This window comes from Pseudorasbora parva, chromosome 5 (assembly GCF_024679245.1).
Source record: "Pseudorasbora parva isolate DD20220531a chromosome 5, ASM2467924v1, whole genome shotgun sequence".
In the NCBI taxonomy this organism is placed as follows: domain Eukaryota; kingdom Metazoa; phylum Chordata; class Actinopteri; order Cypriniformes; family Gobionidae; genus Pseudorasbora; species Pseudorasbora parva.
The window spans coordinates 47,647,268-47,674,555 of NC_090176.1; the positions used below are offsets into that span (position 1 = coordinate 47,647,268).

At 38.6% G+C, this 27,288-nt stretch overlaps 1 protein-coding gene across 4 annotated transcripts in view; it reads left to right on the plus strand.

Annotated features, from left to right (window-relative positions):
* The first annotated feature begins 1,402 nt into the window (after window positions 1–1,402).
* Window positions 1,403–27,288, plus strand: part of cobll1b (cordon-bleu WH2 repeat protein-like 1b) — a 74,548-nt gene continuing 48,662 nt past the window's right edge. The window contains exons 1-2 of one of the 4 annotated variants that reach the window (XM_067444568.1): window positions 1,403–1,418; window positions 3,100–3,174. In XM_067444568.1, the coding sequence (XP_067300669.1) occupies window positions 3,119–3,174 (56 nt within the window). In that variant the 5' untranslated portion in view covers window positions 1,403–1,418; window positions 3,100–3,118. Of the gene's footprint in view, window positions 1,419–1,883; window positions 2,122–3,099; window positions 3,182–27,288 lie in introns of those variants that run through there. The other 3 variants (XM_067444571.1, XM_067444569.1, XM_067444567.1) reach the window with 3 other exon arrangements.

Consider the following 27,288-nt stretch of genomic DNA (forward strand, 5'->3'; position numbering starts at 1 on the left):
TCCTGTTCTTCCCAGCTTTATAATGACAGTGAATGTTGCTATAAAAGTCCACAAAAGTGCATCTATCCGTCATATAACTGCTCCATGCGGCTCCGGGGGTTAATAAAGGCCTTCTGAAGTGAATCGATGCATTTGTGTAAGGAAAATATCCATATTTAAAACTTTATAAAGTAACATTTCTAACTTACGGCGGACCGTCTTTTGTATTCAACTTACGAAATAGTGTAGCGCCCGCGTCTCTCACAATCTAGTTGTGCCGCTCATCACAAAGTCACAATTTTATCCGGTAAATGTGTTCGCATTGTACTTGAGTGCAACATGCATTCTTATTGGATACAAAATTTCAAAACTCAATTGATAGCTTGGTTTTTATGCACATTTTTAGAATTTATGCACATTTTGTATACGCTTTTCCATCCAGCGTTTTTTGGTATCTGAACATGCGATAAAAGTAGGTTGATGGAAACATTAGGCTACTGACTGTTTCAGCTGCAGTGACGCAATAAACAATCGGCGACTGGCTCCTATTTAGAAGGCTGGACAATTCAGCCATACTGACTTTGTAGTAGCTAGCCTAAAATGAGTGCTGTCTCAGCTGTAGCTATAGAGTATTTGTAGTTCACCCAAAAATGAGAATTCTTTCATCATTTACTTTCACCTTCATGTTGTTTTAAACCTGTATGAGTTTCTTTGCTCTATTGAACACAAAATAATATTACATTGACATCCATGCAAAAAAACATGAAAGTCAGTGTGAACCAAAACCTTTTTTGTTACCAAATATTCTTCAAAATATCTTTTTTTGCATTTAACAGAACAAATAATCTCATAAACCTGTTTAAAATATCAGGGTGGAAAATTATGACAAAATTTCCATTTTGGGGCGAACTCTTTAAGATAGGATAAACCTCTGACAGGTATCAACAAAAGCTCAATTTATTCAAAATATGTTTAAACTTTTCCATATAAAGTCTGTCACCACAGTATGTTATGGAAATGTTCACGATGACTTTCAGAAATCCTTCCGTGATGGTCATACTTGGGTTCAATTTAATTGGTCAAGTTAGTCTGTGAGACGTACGGCGTGCTTTGGTTAACAGATGAAAACACGAGACTCGACTCGCAAACTTAAAAACCATGACACATAATGTCCACGGTCGACCCTAAAAGCTACATGTGAACGCGACACTGCAAATTGAGTGTCTGTGGTGTATTTGGGCGTATTTTATAAGATTCTGTATGCCACATAAGCTAAAACACAATGATAACAGCTGGGCTAATATTGACAGTTGGAACACGCTAAGCACGCGCGGACTTTTTGACAAAGACTCGGGCTCAATCATGTCAAATATGCACTGTTGTATTAAAGTGGATATTCTTGAGAAACGTTGGGAACGCGTCTTTTAAAGGACATTAAGGTGAGTATGATGACATAAATTGCATTTTGGTGAAGGCAAAAAATGTAGTATCGCACTTGTACCACTAGATGTCGCTATTTTGCCAGTAGTTGTTGGGCCACGTCAACAACGCAGTGTATAGCCTACTAGAATCTATCTAAAATACTTTGACATAATAACATTGGCATGTCGGTCAGCCTTTTTAATACTATATCATAATGCTATATATGAATGCATTATGCTGCGTTTGAGAAGACTGCGGAAAACTTGCCTCAAACTAACTTTAATCTCTCGCATGGCACGTAGGATTAGAGCACATTCACTGCTTTGTTGAGACTTTTTTTTTCGGAGGCGATATGTAAATATGTCTAACCGGAGTGTAAACACAGTCGATGAATCAGTGTGAAGATGGGAGGGCTGGCAGTGGCTGTAACTCATCGTGTCATGACTTGAATATGCGGAGCTGCCGTCTTCCCTCGGTTAAATAGGAACAGAGGAGCGTCTGTTGACAGGGGCAGGACTCTGGAAAATATAGTGGGAGTTGCACATTTTTAAGGGGGTAAGTTAACGGGACAGAAGTGATGCAGGGACCAATAAGGAGTGCTTTAAGTCAGCAGAAACGTTTCGAAACCTGCTGCAGTTGTTGTTGATGATGGTGTTTTGACGTATTGGTAGAGAGACTGATGACAGTTGACAGCCGCGCGAAACTTCAAGGGCTATCAAGGTACGTTACGTTGCATCATGCTCATTCAAACTATTATGGCTGTTTTATTCGCGAAACGCAACATAAATTATGGATACGATGCCAAAATTGCTTCCTAGTGATGACTGGCTGTTAGGTTCATGTCTTGTCTCATGTCATGTTTTGCTTAGTTAAAAAAAAAAAAAAAAGTATGTTGAGTCTGGATTCGAACTTCGTCTTGAAAACAATTCACGCCGGCTAATTTGGATCCCCCCTCCAATCATATTTTAAATTAGAGTAATTTTGATCAAATGGTTTTTATTTTAACCAATTCCTTCCCCGAAAAACTATAGTGCTTTGAATTGCATGATTATGTTTTTGACGTTTTCTTGACAGTTGACAGCCAGCAAAACAAAAGCGCACTGCCTGTTTTAAAACCAAACTAGTCCGACTTTCCCTCCTGCCTTTTGAAAAATTAGTTATTAAAATATTATTTCCATATGACAACTGCCGGGGGAATCACTTGCTGAGATCACTTGCTGGTTAGTTAATTTACAAGTTTGTGTGAAATAGTATGGTGAGGCGGGATATGTGACGTATGAACCGCATCACTAATAATTGATTTATTTGCTAAATAAAAGTATGTTTCTTTGTGACAGCTAGTAAAGATCCTTCCTTCCTGGGAACACACCTCTACACGCCCTGCTGAAAAAAGAAATAAATAAAACAGCCTAAACTAGTTTGCTGGTCTTCCAGGTGGACCAGCTGAAAAGTAGCCCTTCTAAAACCAGCCCATAGACCAGCCTGACCAAGTTGGGAGAGGGGCACACTAGCTAGTCTGGTGTAAAATTAAGATGTTTGTTTTTTCTACAAGGTAACCATGCCCATTATTGACACTGTGGCATGAAGAAACCACCTTCTGCAGAACTGACTCGTCGAGTTTAACCTCTCAATCTGTCAGCACTTCCTTTGTAGTCACTGCGCCACGAGTGAGTGCAGTGTTTGCTTTCTGTCCTACAGTGCCAAGGATTTCAGAGCCATGCAGGCCGCTGCTGGGATGGATGGCAACGCGCACAGCCGACCGCCTGACCGAAGGTACACCGTAAGCACTAAATGATTTACTCCTTAAGTCTGGGTTTGATCTGTTTTGAGTATTTTGTCTGAAACTTTGAATATGATTGTTATTCTTTATATATGTTATAACTTTTTTGCCATTTTTACAGTGGCGTGCAATCGAGAGGATGGTTGAGAATTAGGTTACGGGATTGTAATTTTTGATATTGTTTTTTGAGCTCCTTTGAAGTTTTGATTGATATCATACAGATTTTTCATGTCACTTTCTGGAGGATGAGTCTCCAATTGAAAATTTTCAAGTGACTGATCACGTCTGCTTTTTTCAGTTGGCCGAATTGAATTTCTGTGAATTCAATTGCATCAATTCACATAATTTCAATTTGGCCAGCTGAAAAATGCAGATGTGATCAGTCACTTGAAAATCTTCAATTGGAGAATTGTTTTTTTTGTTTTGTTTTTTACAGTGTAGATTTATTACTTAGTAAAGGGATTCTGTATTTAGAATGTGAAGACACAGGAAGAATATACATTGAATAACAATTAAAACCGTATTACTAAGAAAACATTTAAATTGTACAGTAAGTGTGGTTATTTGAGTCTGTAGGAAAAGTGAAATGAAAGATTAATACTAATGCACGTGTGTTTTTTCTTTCCTATTGTGGATTTAAAGATTATGTGGAATGAGGAGAATCTGGGGACAAAAGTTAGCTAGTACTTTTCTTTCCTTTTTCCTGCAAGTTTTTCCAGTTTTTAAGCAGTTCATTCCACATTCCTGCTCCATTTTCTGTAAAGAAAAATCATGCATAATGTGAGTACTAAGGGATTTTATATATACGTTGCTGAAAATAAATGCATGAATGTAATGCATTGGGCAGGACATTTGTGTGATCTGTCACTGCAGACTGGGCTGTTTATGAGTGAAGATTTAGTCGTTGTGTGCTTGTTTACATGACAGTCTGACTGTAATTAAAGTCTCTGTTGTCACAAGCATTGCCTCGACCTTTGACATCGGTGCATTTCCTGCCTGCAGAGCAGAGCTGAGAAACGCTCTTGGACACATGTGGGGGTCATGGGAAATGTACTTTAGGGAGGGCAAGTCTCTGCAGAATCTCTTGAAAAATTCTCCTGGTTAATTTCTTTGCTGGGGAAATGAGGATGTAATTGCATTTGTTACTTTTCTGGACAAAAGTTGTCTAAGCGAAGAACAGGGTCTACAGTTTTCATTTCCCTCTTAGATATGACTGGAGATTACAGAAAAATGGTTGCTGGGATGCTTGTTAATTTGACCTCAGAGCCAAATGCAGTTATCTGGTGTAATAATCCATGACTGTGGGGGCAATACAGAAGAGTAGGAAAAATATACAATAAAAAATGTACAAACCAGACACAGAAAACTGGTCCTTGAAAACCACATGAGGCTAATTAGCCTTCTATATCATGAGAGAGGAGAGCTGGACGTCGAATCCTCCATGCGCATTAGCGTCAAATATGATCTTTATTAACACACTTTGGACTTTAAGACTTTGGAAATTTGTGCTCCACGGGCTCAGATTTTGCTAGTTACGGATGATGTCAGCTGACAGCGTTCCAATGGCTGGAAGCGTTTTCTATGAAATCGGAGAGATTTTTTCCAGCACGTTCTCATAACTCACTTTTTCTGCATTATTATATCACACACACACACACACACACACACACACACACACACACACACACACACACACACACACACACACACACACACACACACACACACACACACACACACACACACACACACACACACACTTACTTTACCTCTCCCACGATGGCTATGAGCACATCCCTGCGTTATTGTGATTTTAATCAGAGGCTGATATTTTGAAGGCTTTTGAGCCTCGCACAAGCGCTTTGATTTTGCACCCATGATCATTTGATTAATGTTGTCTGTGGGGTTTACAGAGAGAAAGTTTTGTTGTGTTAAACAGCGTGACTCTTAACCACACAGAAGTTGTTGTGTAATTCGGGAGCAGGATTCTGGTTTCTCTGGCACTGCAGGGCATCAGGCCATCAAACCGTCTTATATCTGTGGTTCAGCTGAATGTAAATCCAAAATGTCCCAGCCTTTTGCCAAGTTGCACAATTTAATTACACTGTTTTACACTAGGTTTAAATATATTTGAAACGTGAGTTTGATTTCACTCTGTTCCCCTGCAGGTCTCTTGCACATTGTGTTTTTTTGGGTTCGCACCGGTCTGGGTAAAATATTGTTTTTCCGGTCTACCCGTGAAGTGTGATTCATGAATGCATTTAAAAAAACCTTTAAAATTAGCGCTGAAAAGGCTGACTTTATTGCATATGAATTATGGGTGTAATGGTACACAAAACTGACAATTCGGTACGTACCTCGATTTTGAAGTCATAATGTTTGAATGGTAAAGTTCGTTCACACTTGTAGTTCATTTCTCTTGGTTATTTTGGTCCAGACTGAAAAAGAAAATGATACAGTCCTGGTTCGCTTAGCATTCACACTGTCATTTTTAACACCAAACCTAAAGAATACAAACCTAGAAATCTAGACGCACTCTAGCGGCAGCAAATCTAATCGTGAGTGTCGTCTAGCAACTCTCAATACCCTTCTGAGCTGTAAAAACCAAACTCTGGTCGGGCCAATCACATCGTGTATAGAGTCGATGGGCGGGGCTTAACATAATGATGGCCGAGTTGCGCTTGCGTGCTTCTAGTAAACAAAGAAGCCGGAGAACGGCGGTCTTTCGAATCAGCTTTGACCGCGACTCTGGAAGGCTTGGAGTTAAGCTTTTCTCTGAGAAAAGAACAAATAACGGCACTGAAGTCATTCTTAAAGCTACACTGTGTAACTTTTTTAGTTTATTCTTAGCTAAAATCACTTAGTTCTTTCAAAAATATATGTGCTCATTAATGTATATTTACTTCTTTCAAGTAATAAAGTATTCTCGTAATTTTATAATATGCCATTGAAAATACATACGTGTTGAGGGTTCGGATGGCGGTCGCCATGTTGCTCCTCCATCTTGAAAGTACATTTGCCAAAGAGGGACATACCCGTAAATTCAAGCTTCGCTTTTCGCGTTTTTACACTCGATGGCACTGTGTCGAATTTGAAGAGGAGGATTGCTTGAGGCTGCTATATGATGATGGAGGATCACTCTTAAGCCCCTTTCACACTGCACGTCGGACCCACAATATTCCCGGAACATTGCCGGGTCGCCTTCTGTGTGAAAGCAACCACGTCCCGGAATTGATTACCGAATTCGACCCGGGTCGGGGACCTAGTAACATTGCGGGATATGTATCAGAGTCGCCAAGGAAGCGGAAAAGAGAATTAAGACGGCAACGCGACAGGCAAATCAACAAGACAAAAGTAAATATTGGAGTGGCCTTTCCAAGATGGAAAGAGCTCATGAGGAGCAACGATTTTAAAAAGAACGCCGACGTTGCCTGCTTTCTTCTCGACAGGTAATATTAATTCAGTCTATTTGTGTATATTGGAAGTTTTATTGTTGCTTGGCTAATTATATATCATGGTGTGCTGTGCATAACACTAGAACGACGTCTAGGATAGTTTTCCTCGCGTCAATGATGAAAAAGTATTGTTTACCTTATAACATAAATCCGTGTTCTATGACGGATAACATGATTAATATTTTAATTGCATATAATTTGTTTGCCTTACGCTAGTGGTGTTGTACAATATACAGAATAACGATAGCACTGATAAAAGTTACTTTACTAAGATTAGCTTGCATTCGTCTGGGAACCTGATAGCTGATGTTAGCAATGAACTGGTTAAAAATAACGAAAACGTAAAACTATTATTCATTTTACATAGATTAATTTGATCATAGATCATTTGGTAAATTAAATAACTGCAAATTATAATAGTTTTCAAAAATTACCTCATCACTTGAGTTGAAGCAACACTCACCGAAGAGGTCGAACTGAAAGCCATGACTAAATCGGCCACCGTAGGAGTTGAAGCTTCACCTTCGTTGCTCTGGTTGGTTGTACCACTATCCAATTGCATGCAGAGGGAGTTTGAAAGACAACCGTTTATCCCGCCCCTCGGATTGAGCTGTCAATGGTGAGTTTCCAGACCAAACATCTTGACGTGGGTCTGGCTTGTCAGGCTAAAATAATACAAAACAAACAAAAAATGTCTATTTCTATGATGTATATTTTGTGACAGAACATCCAAAACAATGCTGTGTGCTTGGCTAAATGCATTTGCTGTTTATTCATTCATATGATGGAGCTGACAACTCGTGGAGAGCTTATTAAATGTGTAAAGGAGTCAAAAAAGCAGAAGGAATCCCTCCGTCACACACACAAATGAAGATCAGCTGCGAGGAAACGCGGTTCTGATGGGCAACATCGCGATTTATGATGAGAAAAAACAGGTGTGCTGCTTGAGCATTCTGCCTTTTTAGGGTCGTATCTTATGATGTTGTGTCCCGTTTTTGGTTTGTTACATGTCTTTGGTCTGTGTTGCGTTCATATTTTAGTCCACACCAGAGTTGGTTTGAAAGCGGACCGAGACTCAGCGCTTGTTTGGTGCGCGCAAGTGTTTAGATGGCAGGCTTCACACTTATTCAAATGGACCGCACTAAGGGTGCTTCCACGGTGAAATGCATAGCGATTCTCCCGTCACTTTTATATTTTTGTTTTTCAACCGTTGGTTTTGTTACCAAAGCTTAAGTAGTAATTACCCTTGGGTCTATGTGCCGCGAATGCACTGCAATGGTCTAAATAACGCTGAAGATGAGCAGAAATGAGATCTACAGCTACTGCACCAGAGTTTGTTTTAACTGAACCAAACCCGCCAAGCGTGAACACACCCTAAGAATATAGAAGACAAAATCGACTTTACAATGGACATCACAAACGAATCAGAATGGAATTGAAACTATTTAAACCGGGAAATCTGAATTGATCGCAGTAAATGCATGTTAGTGACAAAGTAATTTTCTGTGTTTGTTTATTAAATTTAATTGTAGCTAATTTGACTATACAATTGTTGCACTCTCACATTTAACTCCATGCAACCCTCACATCCATGCAACACTTTTAACAGTATTTAAACCTGTTTTGCTGATTTCCTCCCCCAAATATCGCAGATAATGTGGGCCTGCTAAGAACGTACAGTGACTGCAGAAATGTGTTCATATTCTGGAACCTCAGAATGGTAAAAGAAGAGACTGACAAATGAGGGGAATTTAAGCTTGATCTCTGCAAATATGAAAGCAAGATGTGGAACTTCTCAGGTGTTGGCAGGACTCTATTGTATGCTGCTGCAGTTTGGCTTCTTTTACTCTTGACATCTGTTCTTGGAATTCCGAGCTGGACGGTCCGCTACGGTGTTGGGAATAACCGTCGGAATGTTTACTCGCTTATGATGTCATCTCGTGTGATCTGCAGTCATTTCCAAATTATCAACACAGACACTTCTACCTCAGTGCATCAAGGACCAGGCCTTGACGACAAAGTGTCACCTCAGGGACGGGGTATGGAAACACTTAAGTGTTGTTGCAGATGTTTCCATACTTTCTCACACTCCAACTTTCCCTCTTCATTCGCTTATATACTAACACACACACACACACACACACACGCCGCTCGCACAGCTGTTCTATCCAATCCGGTGTTGAAAGCTGCAGTATAAGGACAGTGATGTTATTATGATGACTTGACAATTACCTTCTGCAAAACCACCCAGAATATTTTATTAACCACCTAGCATATTTAGTAGTGTGGAAATTTCACGAATGGACTTATTGATGATACCACACTTCAGTTCACTGAGTTCCTGAGAGCGACCCATTCTTTCACAAATTTTTATAGAAGCGCCTGTATGCCAAGGTGCTTGATTTTATACCCATGTGCTGTACACACAGAAAAATAGGGTGTCAAAATGGTACCTTTAGGGGTACAACAGCTTGTCGCTGGGGCAGTACCCTTAAAAGAACAACGTTGTACCATTTTTTACCCCAAAAAGGTTCATAGTAGTACCTTAAGGTACGCATTTGTACTCAAAGGTACTAATATGCTCCTTTTAGGAGTAAAAAAGGTGCAAAGATGTCCTTTTAAGGGTACTGCCCCAGCGACAAGCTAAAGGCACAATTTTGACACCCTATTTTTCTGTGTGTAGCCAAGTGATTGGAACACCAAAATGTAATGATTTGGAGGGGTGTCCCAATACTTATGACTTTATTTTTTGTATGTCATTAATGCCGAAATAAGAGGTTTGCAGTAAGGGGTTAGTCTCTGACTTTTCTAGTTGTCTTGATTAGTTTGGGAGATCATTTAAAATTTGAAGTTGTTTCTGTCTTATGAACACTTTACAGGAAATGAAATGTCTCAGGTTGGGTGTTTTCTCATTAGAATCAACAGAATGATTAATGGTCCAGGATTAAACTTACAGTTTACCGTGTAAGGTTTGGGGTGGTTTTAAGAGACAACACCCTAAAAACTTTTACAACAATGGTTAGTCTGGAATATTTGGATGTCTCAGACATCAACAGCCTGAGGCAATTTGAAGCTATAGTAACTCTTTACGTTTCATAGCACATGGCAAGGGGTAGTTGTCTTTCTGGTATTGGTCACTAGAAAATGAAAATTTGGTTTGGTCATCATTTACTCCTCTTAATGTTGTGTGCCATTGAAGAATGCATTGTGTTTGTATGTATGGAAAGATGCATTTGAGATTAGAGAGCTAGTGCTGTGCATATTTGAGTTATTCTGTTGATGATGTTAACAAGGATATATTACCATATTTGAATTATTGAGTTAACTATCCCTTTAAATACAGTATATGTGAGTCGTAACATATCAATACTGAGTATGCTATCTTTTGAATGAGGCTCTCTTGTGGTGACAAGCCTAGCATAATGAACACAATGGCTCTGTTCAAAAACCTAGTGAGCCTACTACTTAGGCAGCACCCTAACTGTAATGCAGCCTCAAAAAATACATTGGATAAAAATACATTTCCATTCAAAAGTTTGGGGTCAGTAATTCCGTTCACATTTATTTGCATTTATTTCGCTTTTCCCAATACATATCGTTTAAAAGCAGATTTACAGAAAATGAAGCATGCTTCTACATTGCAATTTAGTATGCATGCTGATTCAGAGTTTGCATCATCTAGTAAGCTTTTATTTATTTTTAATGAAATGTAATACTTTTTTTCCAGTAAGGATGCATTAAATTATTAAACTTTAAATTGAAAGTGACAGTAAAGACATTTATAATGTTAAAAAAAAACTTTTGTAACGTCATATTAGAATGATTTCTGAAGGATCATGTGATACTGAAGACTGGAGTAATGATGCTAAAAATTCAGCTTTATATCACAGAAATAAATTACATTTGAACATAAATTAAAATAGAAATCGAGTATTTTAAATTGTAATAATATTTCACAATATTACTATTTTTGATGTTGTTTAAAATGGTAGTGTTGTTCATGCAAATATTGGATAAACTAGTCAGTCTTTAGTTGGATTGAAGTTTTCATAGCTATTTTTTAAATATTAAATAATAATAATTATTATATTGAAAGTAGTCTAGCTTCATCTGTGTTCATCAATGGTTTTTGGCCAAGTCTATCTGGCATTATCTTCTCTGAGAAGGATGCATGCAGTGCTGCCATAGAAAATGTTTCCTATGTTGTGTGCATGCTGTCTTAAACAGCTCACTAGGATTTGAAACAGAGCCAGTGTCTGTAGATGCCATAGATCTTCATCACATACCATACGTCTCTTTGACTCCTCCACATTCCACACATACACATGCCCCCTCTCTCTCTCTCTCAACAGCTGTATTTAACACTTCCATGAGGACTTAATGCAGTATTTCAGTATTTCTCTTGGTGGAACATGAGAACTCCTGATTTTGCACTGCCTTTCCTGTCTGAGGAATACAAGGGCTTTATTTCTCCATGTTGTGTTTCTCAGAGCACCGAAAGAGCATGTGGCAGGACTCCAGAGAACACAGGAGAATGGGGGCTCTTTGTTGTGCTGTCAGGCCTGCAGGCAGTGACCGTAAACTGCTTTGAATGCAGCAAAAAGGAATATGCTCTAAATTGATTAGTTTGATGTGTGTCCTGTGTTTTTCAGGGAGTTACAATACCTCAGAAGGCAGATATGCTGTCCTTTTAAATGTTGCATTCCAGAAGATGATGCACATTGAGTTCCTTGAGTGTGACACATTTGTTGGCGGCTTGGCTCGACTGTAAGCTGTCAGTGTTGTGTGTTCGAGTATGCACATGTGTTTTCTTGCATTTACAAAGATGACAATTGAGGACAGACATTGGAATAAAGATACAATTGGACAATTGGGGTTTTCATGTTCAGTTTTATTAAAAGTTGAATGTCTGCATAAATTTTTAGCTGAATCATTGTGTTGTTTTAGCCAATTTAGTCTGATTCATAACCACATTAGCCTTATGAACCGACTCTTTTTAATGACTAGGCCAAAAAAAACGAAACAAAAAAACTCATAGCAGACCTCTGTCTATGCTTTGAGATTGTCTTCTCACATCATAAAAACGTACTGAAGTGAACCTGCCTGCGGGAACTGAAAGAGCTCACAGTTTTCTTGAAGAAATGCTCTATTGCAGACTTTTCCATTTTCATATTTTTCTTTAATTTGAAAGTAAATCCCTCTCAACTGCATCAATCTCGCTTATAAATGTATTATTATATTTTTTAAATACTTTTTTATCAATTAATTCCCACTGACACTGGCTTAAAATTAATAAAATGTTTTATTAACAAGTGCCATTACTACACTCTGAGTAAAAATTCTGAGTAAAAAACAACCCACTGTGGGGTCAAATATGGACTAACCCAGCAGTTGGGTTGTTTTAACCCAGCGATTGGGTTGACTTAGGCAAATATTTAACCCAATCGCTGGGTTAAAACAACCCAATTGCTGGGTTAAAACAGCCCAATCGCTGGGTTAAAACAACCCAATTGCTGGGTTAAAACAGCCCAATCGCTGGGTTAAAACAACCCAATTGCTGGGTTAGTCCATATTTGACCCAACATTGGGTTAAAACAACCCAGCATTTTTTAGAGTGTAATAATATTACGTTTGTTTATTGGAAATTGAACAGTGAAGCACTGAGCTGGAATTGATATGCAGACAATATTAATTTGTATTAACAACAGTAATGTGCAAAAACATTTTTATAGGAAAAATCTAAATATTCTACTCTACTCTTATTAAATATACTATTGTGCTTCTTAATAGTATCATACAGAACTAAAGGGAGCACTCTTTACTTGTTTTCTGTGTAATTCAGTAACCGTTTGAAGAAAAGTTTTTGTTTTTCATGAGACTTCCTGACTTCCATACATTAAAGGGTTACTTCAGCGATTAGCATATGGCTTTGTATTAGTAGAAACCCTGGAGTATATTCAAATGATTGTGCTTTTCCCCCCTCATATCCCCCTAAGACGAGAGATTTATGCATTTTATTTCTGGAAAAATTACTCCGGTAATGCAAATATCGTCAATGTGCGTTAGAGGTCTTCACGGGTCCAAAAATTCGCACCCGAACCCGAAGAGACCCGCAATGTTCAACACAGACCCGACCCGGACCCGTCTATTATTTCAAAAACTGGACCCGGACCCGTGCAGATCCGAAAAATGCCAAAAATATATTACCCGGAACCGACATGGACCCGTCTATTATTTGATAGCTGGAACCGAACCCGCCGGGAAGACACAGACGCGACTGGACCCGATTGTCTCATATTACACAATATAACGTTACTGCTGTTAACAAGTTAATGAACAAGCTGCGAAAAATAACTTTGTCTCAGTCAGCCTACCTAACGATATAGCCGTTGTCTCCCTTGTACCTTGATTGTGATGTATTACAATATTCCTCATTAATTGTTCCAAGCATGCTTAATTCACTCATTTCAGCTGTAAAAGTCAATTTTATTTCACAGTGACGGATTTATGAGTTAATTCGCATAATAACTTTGACTGTTTGCCCTTTTGATCTAATAACTATTGCTCGTTTAGTGCCATGGCCGCTTGCGTTACCATTATTTATTTGCCATAATCTCTCTGAGTCTGACTAGCAGAACTTTAAGATTAAACAAGACGGTTCATTCATATTATTTTTAAAGTCATTACAGTCACTGCGGTCTGCGGAAGCTCGGGTTGCCATAGAAACATGACACGCGCTTGAGACTGCACTCGCGCTCAGCTGGAGCAACCTGAAATATGAACCTTTTTTTACGCAATTTAAGCATCACAGAAAACATTTATGTGACAGTTCACCTGAGGTCTTGTTGCTGATTTGAAATATATTCTTGAGTACATTATTACCGCGCGCATGCATTAAATCTGCCCGCTTTCTAAAAGGCTGAGAGAGCGCGCGCGAGAGAGAGAGCGCTTGTGTTTTTGTTGTTGTGTATTTCTAAACCTCATTTCCCGACTCACACTTTTCTTATCCTAATTTAGCAATTTGTAAGTTACACAAAACACACAAGCCGCGCTGACTCTCACGGCCAGGTGTTCTCCGAGTCCGATTGACGTATTACATAGGCTACAATTACATTAACAGACCCGGGAACCGAAGTAATAGATTAGGACCCGACCCGGACCCGGCTGACCATTTAAAAAATAGACCCGAACCCGTACGGGTCCCGGGTCGGATCCCGGGTCCACGGGTCTCGGGTGCCCCGTGAAGACCTCTAATGTGCGTCATCGGTAAAATGCTTGGCCAGACGCTAAAGGCTACACCAGCAGAGGAGCTATTTCCGCATGTTTTCAACTTGCACATGAGGGATGCGGTCGCACTCACAGCTCAACTCGGCTCAGGCATTCATGGAAACAGTGCGGCCGGCGGAGCAAAGTGAGTATTTTATCTTCTCAAGTTAATTCCTATGAAAGTTAATCTTCCAAAGGCATGAACTGAAAACGCGCCAGACTGAACACGCGCTGAGAACTACTGCTGCGAGCGTGGACGCGTTTAGCTCATCAGGAGAACTCATTCAGCTCATTCATCACGATGTGTGTAATCTGACTCGTGCTGCGTTTGTGCTGACACTTCCTCAGCGGCTAAATCACAATATATTGAACAGACACTTTCAGTTTTTAATTGTAGTGTCTGTTCTCTAACTGAACTTATTTTATGAAGATGAGCGGTGGTGGGAAAGTAAAAGTGATCCAGTAGCGGTGGCTTTGGGAATGGGCTCACAGGGCAGCGAAGCATTCTGGGAATTGTAGTCTTTCATCCCCATGAGACATTTTTCAGTCTTTTTTCAGTCTATAAAGCACCAAATTCAAAAATAATTTCACATTTCTACTACATTAATGACCCAGTTTAAATACAGATTCATCTTCCCAGCGCTGAAGTACCCCTTTAAAGTGGAAATGTCTAAGTCGTCAAATAAATGCTTATCTGCCGCCATCTACTGGCTATAGTGGTAATTTTATATCTTTTTAAAATCAAAGTGCTTGTTTACCACAAAGTGGCCGACACCTTTAAACTTTTAGAAATCGTCACATTAAAAATAATATCAAAATTGGATAATATTTAGAGTGCTGGATGTGTGAAGCACTTGAAAGTCCTTGAAAAGGTGCTTGAATTTCACTCTCAAAATTGTACAAACCCTGAGATGAATAATGTAAAAAAAAAATTCAACTATTTCTGCCAAAATACCATGGGGTGTTACTACATTAAATCCACAGTGAATGTTTATGATTTGTGGACTGAAACCTGTGATTGTTTTAATGTTTCTCTTGGTTTCCACGTAAGCGTTGTTTGGTCTGATATCTATGGTTTAAAACAGATAATTCTGTCCGAAAGCTTCCCAATAGATCGCATAGAAGCGACGTTATTAATTCTTTGGTAAATTGAAGTGCTCTCTCACTGAATCTGATGGCACTAGTAACACGTTTTTGTGCTGTCTGTTAAATGGTCCGAGCTGATGAGCGGTGCACGCAGCGCAGCTCAAACGAGTCGTGTGGTTCTGTTCCACTTTCGTTTCGTTAGATTTTTCTCATTTGTAACAGAAATGTCAGCTCTTATCAGTTGGGCACCTGGTAAAGGCACCGCTAACAAATTTTTGTCGCATCAGCATAAAAAAAGTTGCAAAATGCATTCATTTGGTCGCAGTCCGGAGCCCTGTAAAACTCGCTCCACCACTAGGGAATAGATAGTCATCAATGCATTTTCATCACTGATGTATATTTTTCAGGCGTCCACATGAGAAACAATTAACGTCCAAATAGGGTTTGTTTAAGAGAAGAGTGCTGTTACTTTTATAACTTTTTACCTTTTAGATGATACAACCCTAGCAACCCTTTGGCAGCACCCTTGCATCTTGGCAGTGCATTTGCATGGGACAACACCACATATATCTTCTACAGAAAATGTAATAATCGAGTTTAAACTTGCTCCCACATTACACACATTTTTTTAATATGATAAGACGACGTATTGTTTTCCAGCTCATAAAACTATGAAAAAGACGACAATTTCCACTCCTCCATGAGAGGTATAAATGTCCATCTGCTGCTTAACTTAGACACCAGAGTCATTCAGGGACAGAGATCTCAGGCCGCTGAGCTCGCCAGCTCGTAATGGCTTCTATCAAGTGTGTGGATCTTGTTAAACAAATCTCTGAGTTTCATTCTCTGTGTCAGGTACTCGTATCAGATTTCATTAGAAGATTGCTGTCTAATTGTATAGATTTTTATTGTACAATCTTCTTGTGATTTTCCTCATTTAATTCTGATGTAGGTGTCCAACAGCGATCAAACCAAATTTAAGGCACTGTTTATCATACATATTGTTTCCACGCAGCTTTAAAATGCCATGGAGAGCTTATGAAGTCAAAATTGTGGCTTATTAGTTTTTTATTTGTTTATTTATTTTATTTTTATTTAATTATTTATTTACTTGCTATGCATTATTATTTATTTAGTTGCATTATTATTTGTATTACGATGATTTATTTTAGTTTTTTATTTTATATTAATTTTAATCTAATTTATTTTATTCACAATAATGTTTATTATATTCTTGATTTATTAATTATTTATTTTATTCACTATATTTTTGTACCTATGCCAAATGCTATTTTATAATATATATATAATACATAAATGCTATATTTATAATATATATAAAACACCAAGTGATGACTCCAACAGAACCGTAAATGCATGACCATCTCTGACCTTGCTTTGCAAACCCATCGGGGATGAAGTTCAGTGTTGTGAAGTCTAGAATTTGGCCACCTGGTGACTTTTGGACGCTACTGTGTGTGTGATTGGCTAAGAGGGAAAACACTCGCTAGTGTATCTCTGGCAAGTGTGTCTCTGCAGACAACGTCCCTTTGTCTCAGAAGAAAGGATTCAGTGTAATAGTTTTAATTATGACTCCAGGGGAAATGCTTCCCCCTTTTTACTTTTATGTAAATGTTGGCTCTTCTGCTAATAAGAAGCTCTTACAACCTTTTTATACTCCTGCATATCTCAGCATACAACAAGGTTAGTAGATATGAATTTCACAGATCTTTAAGTAAGCTGAGCGTTTAATTCCAGCCTGCTTATCTTGTAAGAGGTACAAAATATCCCTGCGAGCCTGTGATCGGAACCATTTCCCTTCTGCTTTGCTTATCTAAATACTTGGCAGATGTTTTGACCAGTCTCTGTAGAGAAGGAGATGTTTTGGCCTTGACTTTTCTGTATCTTGACTCTGCTGTGGGAATGTCGAGGTCGGGACATATGTGAACCCGGAGAGACGCGTGGGTGAAATGGTAGAGTGAGAGTTCATCGGGCAGTACATTGACCCTATGCATGACCTGTAGAGCATGATGGGGGCGTTTGCGGGTCGCATATGGATCACCCGTTGAGTTCTGAATCCCAAATTGAGCATTATGTCGGCATTGTACCACGTCTCCCCCTTGCACTCGTCATGGGAGAGCTGCTTCAATGGTGAACATAAATGCAGTGTACTTACGTTAAACACTATACCTTTCATTTCGCCCCTACGTCTCATTGGCTTCCTGGTGAGATGCAGTTGTTTCCATTTGTTTTTCAGAGACCGGCTTGCATGAGGTGGTCTAGTTTATCACAAAAGTGGTCTGTAATGTTCCTTAGATCACAAATGGTTTTACTTTGGACATCAAATGGCAACCCAACACAGTACTTTAAAGGGTTACGAAACCTCCCGTTTCAGCACCAGCCAGTTTTCAGCTTTGAAAAATGCTACAAAAGTTTTCTGTCCAAGAATCCAGTAAGCAAACGCATTCAAACAGTCGATCTAAAACAGCCCTAATGCAGAGAAAACCTGTCCGATTTCAACAGAGATTGAGGAGAGAATAGTGAATTTGGCTTCAAAGCACAATCTCTCTCTCTCCTGTTCTGTGATTGTTTCGGAGCAGCCTGAGCCGTTTATCATAGTGCTGTGGAATATAGACTAAAAACACCAAACCCCTGCATGAGCATATGATACGTAACGCAAACTACATCTTTCAGTTGGAGAAAGCAAACCAGTGTCACTCTAGTAAAGTTTGGATGGATGATGATTGTAATCGAGGTAAAGACGATTACTACACGAATCGTGCATGTGCAAACAATCCGTGTGTATGTGCGCCGAGAGATATGGCAATCTCTCGGCGCGAAGATCGCTATTGAAAATGTGTAAAAAAAAAGAAGAAAAAAAGGGCAAGTTATGTCAAATGGGAGACCCACTGTCTTTGACTTTGAAAACCCCTGCTTTATGCAAACTTACTGTTTAAAGCTGTCATAGGAAATCAATGCGTGCTGTTGTGAATAATTAAGCAAGACATTTCATAGGATAAAGACATGTAGTGTCATGAATAATTATGAGACACTGATGATAAGTCTTCAATATACTGTAGTACAATCACACACATCCTGTGACGTTGACATGACTAATTTAAACCTGGTTTCAAAAGTTGAAAATAGAGCGAAAAGATTTAAATGAACTAACGTATGTCTAATATAATGTTTTCAGCATTCATAACTGTCTCTAAAGGGTGTCATGGCCCTTTAATGGCAACCACCGAAGTTAAGGGAATGCGTTTTCTTCTCCCATTTAATGTTGATAAGCCGTTTTTGTTTTATTATTTTATTGTATTTAATTTGGTTTTGATTTTGTATATTTAGCAATTATATTTAAAATATTCTTAATATTATATAATTATGCATTTGTATTTATTTAAGTTTTATATTTTTATTTATTTTTATTTTTAACCCATTTGCTTACCATGTAGGATTTTTTCCTACATTATTAGTTGCATTACTATTTACTATATATATATATATATATATACAGTGAGGAAAATAAGTATTTGAACACCCCCTGCTATTTCTTCCACTTAGAAATCATGGAGGGGTCTGAAATTGTCATCGTAGGTGCATGTCCTGTGAGAGACATAATCTAAAATAAAAATCCACGAATCACGATGTATGATTTTTTAAACTATTTATTTGTATGATTATTTGAACACCTGAGAAAATCAATGTTAATATTTGGTACAGTAACCTTTGTTTGCGTTTACAGAGGTCAAGCGTTTACTGTAGTTTCTCAGCAGGTTTGCACACACTGCAGGAGGGATTTTGGCCCACTCCTCCACACAGATCTTCTCTAGATCAGTCAGGTTTCTGGCCTGTCGCTGAGAAACACGGAGTTTGAGCTCCCTCCAAAGATTCTCTATTGGGTTTAGGTCTGGAGACTGGCTAGGCCACGCCAGAACCTTGATATGCTTCTTACAGAGCCACTCCTTGGTTATCCTGGCTGTGTGCTTCGGGTCATTGTCATGTTGGAAGACCCAGCCTCGACTCATCTTCAATGCTCTAACTGAGGGAAGAAGGTTGTTTCCCTAAATCTCGCAATACAAGGCCCCAGTCATCCTCTCCTTAAAACAGTGCAGTCGCCCTGTCCCATGTGCAGAAAAATAGGAGGACCCAATTGGTGTGATGATTGTGAGAAAAGTTTATTAGAAAACTTAACAGAACATAAGCAGTTTCAATGTGACAGTGAAAATCTGTATTTTCTCTGACGGCGGTTCCCGTGCGAACAGCACAAACATCAGCGAGCCTGCAGGAAGAGGAGACCACCAACAGGCAGAGAACAACAGGTAGTAGCACCGAAAGACAAACTTGCAAAATAGCAGGGTGTTCAAATACTTATTTTCCTCACTGTATATATATATATATATATATATATATATATATATATATATATATATATATATATATATATATATATATATATATATATTACATTTTTTTTATTTTTTTTATTTGTGTTTACTATGCATTTGTTTGCATTATGGTAATTTACTTTGTTATATGATGTTTTATATTTTATTTCCATTTTATATCATTTTGTTTACTTATTTAATTATCTATGCAGTGTTATTTGCTTAATTGCACTTTATACGTTTAATAAGTTTAGTTTGCCTGAGGCAAACATTATTAGCTGATTTATTTGCTGTTATTTTAATACAAAGTGAATAAAATGAATAGCAAAAATATTATATAAACATACAATATACAGCTCTTGAAAAAATTAAAGAGACCACTTAACATTATATGCATTATATATTATACTGTATTATATATAAATAACTTCCAATGCTATCTCATGATAGTATACCATGAAACAATACTCAAATTTCTACCAAATTAACAAAATTTTATTCATATACCAACTAGTGCATTATCCCCTATTTCCAGTGTAGACGGACTAATTATAACGTGAGAGATTTTGTTTTAAATGTTGTAGATGTGGTGACAGTCTTAGTCAAGCATATTTCAGGGAAAACATTTTGTTTTGCTTAGGCATGCTACGAGGATGTGATTCACACAGAGTTGCTATGTTATTTTCTTCCCTCTACTCCCCCCAATCTCATCTCTCTTTCCCTATCTTCCCATCCCACAATGCTATGGGAGTAATGGCCTTTCCAGACCTTCTCTAAACAGCTCGTGTTTACGGTGAGCGACCTTCTCTTACCATATTACCAGCTGTGGCCCTGGATCTGTGTTTTGTCTGTCCGTAGGGAATATCCTCCTCTGCCCATCAAACGCCCCTTTTCAATCGAAGCCACTTCCTTCGCATCACATCCCGGCCACTTCTCTACTTGATGTCCTGTAAATTTTGGGCCCTGAAACAAAATTTGCTCTCCATTTAATCTCATTGCTATTAAGAAGAAACAACTGAGGTATTATAGAAACCTCACTGGTGTTTTGTCTTTCCAAGTATCCTTCCTTTCCAACACGGGTTTCTAAACCGTACCAAATTAGTTTTTTTTTTTTTTTTTTTTTTTGGATTGTAACAATTGCTGATTTTTTTTTTGGGTGCTAAAAAGAACTTAAAAATTTGAAAACCTTAAATTTGAAAGTAGTGTACAGAATCTTATAATAGTGTACATATATAAAGCTAATATCACTCTGTAATAAAATCACTCTGATCACACTGATCAGTTCATCTGTAATGCAAGTGAGTGAGTGAAAGTTCCCGTTATATGAGTGAAAATTCCCGTCTATAATGCAAATTGAATCTCTTATTTATGTTGTACTTATACTTTGTTTGGTTATAACGAAAGGATTTATGAGCAAACGCTGGTCTATTGACTATTTTGACTTACTCCAATGCCTTTGATTGGCCTTTGCATTCATGCACTCTCAACAAACATGTTTTTGATTGGCTACACTGCTCAACGCTGCAAAAATATGTTGTAAATGGAAACCTTCGACCCTTTTGACAGAGTGCTCGCACAAATACGCACTGGAGCCAGGTTCAGCCCGTGGCAAAGACGTTTCCAAGGCCGTAAATATTCACAATTATGTTTTTGCAGTGTTGAGCAATGTAGCCAATCACAGACATGTCTGTTGATTTCATGAATGTGATGGCCAATCAGAGGTGTTAGTGGTGTAAGAGGTGTTCGACAGAATCTACTTACATGCAAAACGCCTGAGTTTTAGTTCTGCATTCTGCACGCTTGTGAATCTCATTATAACAAAGTGTAGATGGTTGTCATTCACAATGTAAATAAGATATTAATTATGCAGTGTGGACAGCTTCATTGATTAAAACAGAGCTTTGTGAGATCACAATGAAGTGAGTCTGATTAGTGACCAGCTTTTTATTGATTTTAGATGGAGCGCACTTGAGCCAATTCAAATAGTTTTATCTTACTTAAGATTACACTATGTTAAAATAACAATGCTCACATCAACGAAAAACGTAATAGTTGACAATGTGTTATGTTGGACTCATTTAAACACTGCCTGCATCGTGACGGACAGGATTATACATCACTATAACATGTTATTTATGCATGACAGCCCAGTTAGAGGTATTCTTTTTGCCATTAGGACCTGTACATGGAGTGTAGAATTATTAGGCAAGTTGTATTTTTGCTGATTAATTTTATTATTGAACAACAACCATGTTCTCAATGAACACAAAAAAACTCATTAATATCAAAGCTGAATATTTTTGGAAGTTTAAGTTTTTAGTTTTAGCTATTTTAGGGGGATATATGTGTGTGCAGGTAACTATTACTGTGCATAATTATTAGGCAACTTAACAAAAAACAAATTTATACCCATTTCTATTATTTATTTTTACCAGTGAAACCAATATAACATCTCAACATTCACAAATATACATTTCTGACATTCAAAAACCAAACAAAAACAAATCAGTGACCAATATAGCCACCTTTCTTTGCAAGGACACTCAAAGCCTGCCATCCATGGATTCTGTCAGTGTTTTGATCTGTTCACCATCAACATCGCGTGCAGCAGCAACCACAGCCTCCCAGACACTGTTCAGAGAGGTGTACGGTTTTCCCTCCTTGTAAATCGCACATTTGATGATGGACCACAGGTTCTCAATGGGGTTCAGATCAGGTGAACAAGGAGGCCATATCATTAGATTTTCTTCTTTTATACCCTTTCTTGCCAGCCACGCTGTGGAGTACTTGGACACGTGTGATGGAGCATTGTCCTGCATGAAAATCATGTTTTTCTTGAAGGATGCAGACTTCTTCCTGTACCACTGCTTGAAGAAGGTGTCTTCCAGAAACTAGCAGTAGGACTGGGAGTTGAGCTTGACTCCATCCTCAACCAGAAAAGGCCCCACAAGCTCATCTTTGATGATACCAGCCCAAACCAGTACTCCACCTCCACCTTGCTGGCGTCTGAGTCGGACTGGAGCTCTCTGCCCTTTACCAATCCAGCCACGGGCCCATCCATCTGGCCCATCAAGACTTACTCTCATTTCATCAGTCCATAAAACCTTAGAAAAATCAGTCTTGAGATATTTCTTGGCCCAGTCTTGACGTTTCAGCTTGTGTGTCTTGTTCAGTGGTGGTCGACTTTCTACCTTTCTTACCTTGGCCATGTCTCTGAGTATTGCACACCTTGTGCTTTTGGGCACTCCAGTGATGTTGCAGCTCTGAAATATGGCCAAACTGGTGGCAAGTGGCATCTTGGCAGCTGCACGCTTGACTTTTCTCAGTTCACGGGCAGTTATTTTGCGCCTTGGTTTTTCCACACGCTTCTTGCGACCCTGTTGACTATTTTGAATGAAACGCTTGATTGTTCGATGATCACGCTTCAGAAGCTTGGCTATTTTAAGACTGCTGCATCCCTCTGCAATATATCTCACTATTTTTGACTTTTCTGAGCCTGTCAAGTCCTTCTTTTGACCCATTTTGCCAAAGGAAAGGAAGTTGCCTAATAATTATGCACACCTGATATAGGGTGTTGATGTCATTAGACCACACCCCTTCTCATTACAGAGATGCACATCACCTATTATGCTTAATTGGTAGTAGGCTTTCCAGCCTATACAGCTTGGAGTAAGACAAAATGCATAACGAGGATGATGTGGTCAAAATACTAATTTGCCTAATAATTCTGCACTCCCTGTATGTACCTATATGCGTTGGGGAAAAAATGAGTGAAATCACAAGTTAACAACTCTTCATGGCAGACATTGATGTTTGTGTATATTTCTGAACTAGCTCTTTTAGAACCTCTTTACCATAGATATAGATGTAATAAATATAAAATATAATATAAATATAAAAAATATTCCCTCTCTTCCAGTGTAGAAAAGTGAAGCAGCCGATGTCCTGATATGGTGCTGACTTCTTGCACTGATCTGGGACTCTAATCTACACAGTTGTGGGCGCGAAGTAGAGCCGCGCTATCAAAGCCCCGCCCACACTCCCGCAGAATCGGTTTACTGCAGAACAACTCATGTCGCTGTGAAATAAACAGTTATAGAAATGTAGAAAATAAAGTTGAAGCTTCAATCTCCTCCTGAAAAAAGTCAGTTGGTGCATCAGTGACTACTTCACTCAGAGAAGCTGTCAATCTCAGCTGTCAATCACGACGTCACACCTATTTTTTTATAGCATCAAATAACAAACTAAAACCAAACATACATATTTAAAAAACATACATTTAAACTTACATCAGTCAGTGTGATTTAAAAATTACCTAAATTGACAAAAACTATCTTTGGAAAAAAAAAAAATGTTGAAGTGTAATTTGATTGTTTAGTTTGCCTCATTAGACTACATTAAGAGGGCGGGGTTTATGACAAAAATACCGGGACCAACCACCTGTGGGCGATCGAGACGCCTTGGCTTCACTTTTCAGGACATGCGGCAATTGTTCTTTACTGACAACACTTACACTGTGGGCTGTTTTTGGCTTGTTTTAAACTGCAATAAAGTGATGTGTATTAAAAAAATTCAACCTGTTTTAATTTGTTATAGTGCTACCCGCTTTTACTTGATCAAAACCTCCTAAGTGTCTTATTTTAAAAGAAGCCGTGGCTAGGACTGTAGTCTACTCTAAAGTAAAGTGTTCATGAACTGTAGTCATTTAAATTTGTCGTTTTCAAGTTTATGCTCAAAAATAAGGATGATAGGAGTCTAGTTTATTGCACTTTTTTGTCGATTTGTAGTTTGTTTAATTCTTGTGTGATTCTTTTTATCCAGATTTGTTTGCAGTAAATCTCCATTTATTTACTTCATACTTAATGTTGAGCACTATTCATTTTACTATAGGGGTGTGTGCTATCTAAATTCTCGCCTAGGGCACCAACTGAGCCTGGGCCGACCCTGACTGGAGCATTCAGCAGGTATCGACTTGGTATTAAAATCAATTGTTACTGGAACAACACTTACCAGTTACAATTTATAGACATTTAAAGTGCCTATTGAGAGTGTGTTGACACTCTGGATGGTTGCTCCAAAAAAGAAATAAATAAATAAATAATTTGGTACTTTGAAAGGATTTTTTGACGGGTATCGTTAATAAAAAGCAAAACAATTAAGTGGGTATTAAAGGGATCCCATGGTGTTGAGACTTGTATGGCTTAATATAACATAAATGATGTCTCTTACTGAATTATGTGGTAGAAAACCCATGAAAGATCTACGTTATTTAAAAAATCGATTTTATATTTGGACCATGGGCGGCGCCATTTTGTTTGCGTTCTAGGTTGATGACGTAGAGTGGTTGAACTCCTCAATCAGCTGGCGTTACCCGTTGCTATTTTTACCACAACGCAACTCGAAAATTGTTTCAGAGTTAAACAAAACAAATGAATTGCTTTGTAATTGTACTTAAAACACACTCAAACATACATGTGCACACAAACTCACCTACACAAGTCACAAACAGATCGGCGGGCGCGCACACACACACCTGACTGCTCTGTCTCAATCGCATGCATCATCACCAAAACATCCTGCCTCTCTTCCTCACGTTACTTTATCCCATCGTCCTACCTAGATATTTCCCTCTGCTGGTCACATTAGGCATTATAGTTAATCTACTATCAACAGTCTATCTGGGGAACAGGATGTGTTGAACAGGATATACACAGGGAATAGATTGAGGGTTATGTATGCGCGCACGCAGTGCGTGCGTGTGTGTGTGTGTGTTCGCGCCGATCTGTTGGGCTGTGTGTGTGTTCGCGCCGATCTGTTGGTGTGTGTGTGTGTTGCTGTGTTCGCGCCGATCTGTTGGGGTGTGTGTGAGTCTGTGTGAGAGAGAGAGTTTGTGTGCACATGTATGTTTGAGTCCGTGAAGTCGGACAGCTGTTTGTAAATCGGCTTTACTCGTTATTGCGGTGAACGTGAGACTGAATGACTGCACTCGAACATGTCCACTATGGTGTCGGACAACACTACAAATGTCCGTCCCTTCAAATAATGCCCTATTTAAGGGTATAGGGTCGATTTCAGATTCAGCCCCTGTCGTGGAGACTGAGCAGCCCAACATCTCGATTGAGACAGAGCCTGTCGTGTGCGCGCCCGCCGATCTGTTTGTGACTTGTGTAGGTGAGTTTGTGTGCACATGTATGTTTGAGTGTGTTTTAAGTATAATTACAAAGGAATTCATTGGTTTTGTTTAACTCTGAAACAATTTTCGAGTTGCGTTGTGGTAAAAATAGCTACGGGTAATGCCAGCTGATTGAGGAGTTCAACCACTCTACGTCATCAACCTAGAACGCAAACAAAATGGCGCCGCCCATGGTCCAAATATAAAATCGATTTTTAAAATAACGTAGATCTTTCATGGGTTTTCTACTACATAATTCAGTAAGAGACATCATTTATGTTATATTAAGCCATACAAGTCTCAACACCATGGGATCCCTTTAAGAACTCTAAGCTCTAACACAAAGAACCATTTTACCATGAAACAGTTATTCAGGAGGTTCCTCACACATAATAATATTTAGAATAGAGCTGTTATTATGTGTGAGGAACCTTTAAAGAACCATTTAAAGGCTCACATAATGCTTTCATTCACAGTCATCACACCTTTTCAGCTGATCTGCAGGGAGAAGCTGTCAGCCGTGAGCATTTTTAGCATTCCCACTGTTTTTATAAGGGCAAAGGAAAACTGGCATCTCGCTCCAACAAGGTCTGGGGGTGCTGGAAAGCCACGGGAAAAAAAAAAAGAGTAGGAGAAAACCTCTATCGTGGTCAGGCCCCGCTGATCTCCCTCATTGTGAGTGTGAGGAAACTGCAGAATCATGGTAAACTGTGATCTGAAGGTCAGTCGCTCTTCCTGCCTTTCTAATGCGCCGCTTCAATGGAGCTTGCTGAATAAAACTTTCCACTGACCAAACAATGATTTTGACATCAGAAAGCTCTGTAAACTAAGACAGGATGGAGTTTTTTTTCAGCAGACTCAGGATTATGGATCAGGTTTGAGCATGCATATACTGCGTGACTGAGGCAGTAATCTCTTAAAGCATATGATTGGAATTTTTGGGGCCTCACCCTTTGTCCACTTTCCATAACTGATTATTTCAGGCACTTTTAACCTTTCTGCCTTTCTAAAGTTCCCTCCTGTTAATGAAAGCTAAACTTCTCATATGAAGAACAATGCAATATTATATGAACGTGTGTCTGAGTCACTGTGGCACAGATATATGTGCTAGACAACTCGATAACCGCGATCGCCGAATACAATGCGAAAACAACAATGTCACTTTTTTTTGCGACCCTGCATAATTCACAAAAATAAGGCCTTATAAAAACTAAAACAAATCATAATTATCTCATTTCATTCCTTTAATTCAAGTTGTAATGCATTATTTTGATGAGGATGCCACCATAGACTATAAATACAATATATCTAAAATGTTATATCGCTAGCCCAGAAACTTTCAACATTGTCATAACAATATGACATTCTTTGAAACTGCTAAACTTATTGTAATGTGAAAAGCACATAACGAATAAATTTGACCTGACTTGAGAGCAGTAAATGAATATCCAGCAAATAAATACTCACCCTTATGTTGATCCAAACTGTCATGACTTTCTTTCCTCCATGGATTTTTGTAGGAGTTTCCAGGCATAGGCACTTTTTTGCCTATATTGCAAGTCTTCATAAGTCATATGCTAGCTTTGCATGAGTAACAAACTGAAGTTTTAAAGGGAAAGTTCACCTAAAATGACATTTTTGTCATCATTGATACCCTTATTATGTTACAAAACTGAATACTTTTGTCTTCTATTTGCTTTTTTACAATAAAATGGTAAAAATGTTTTTTTACAATTTTAT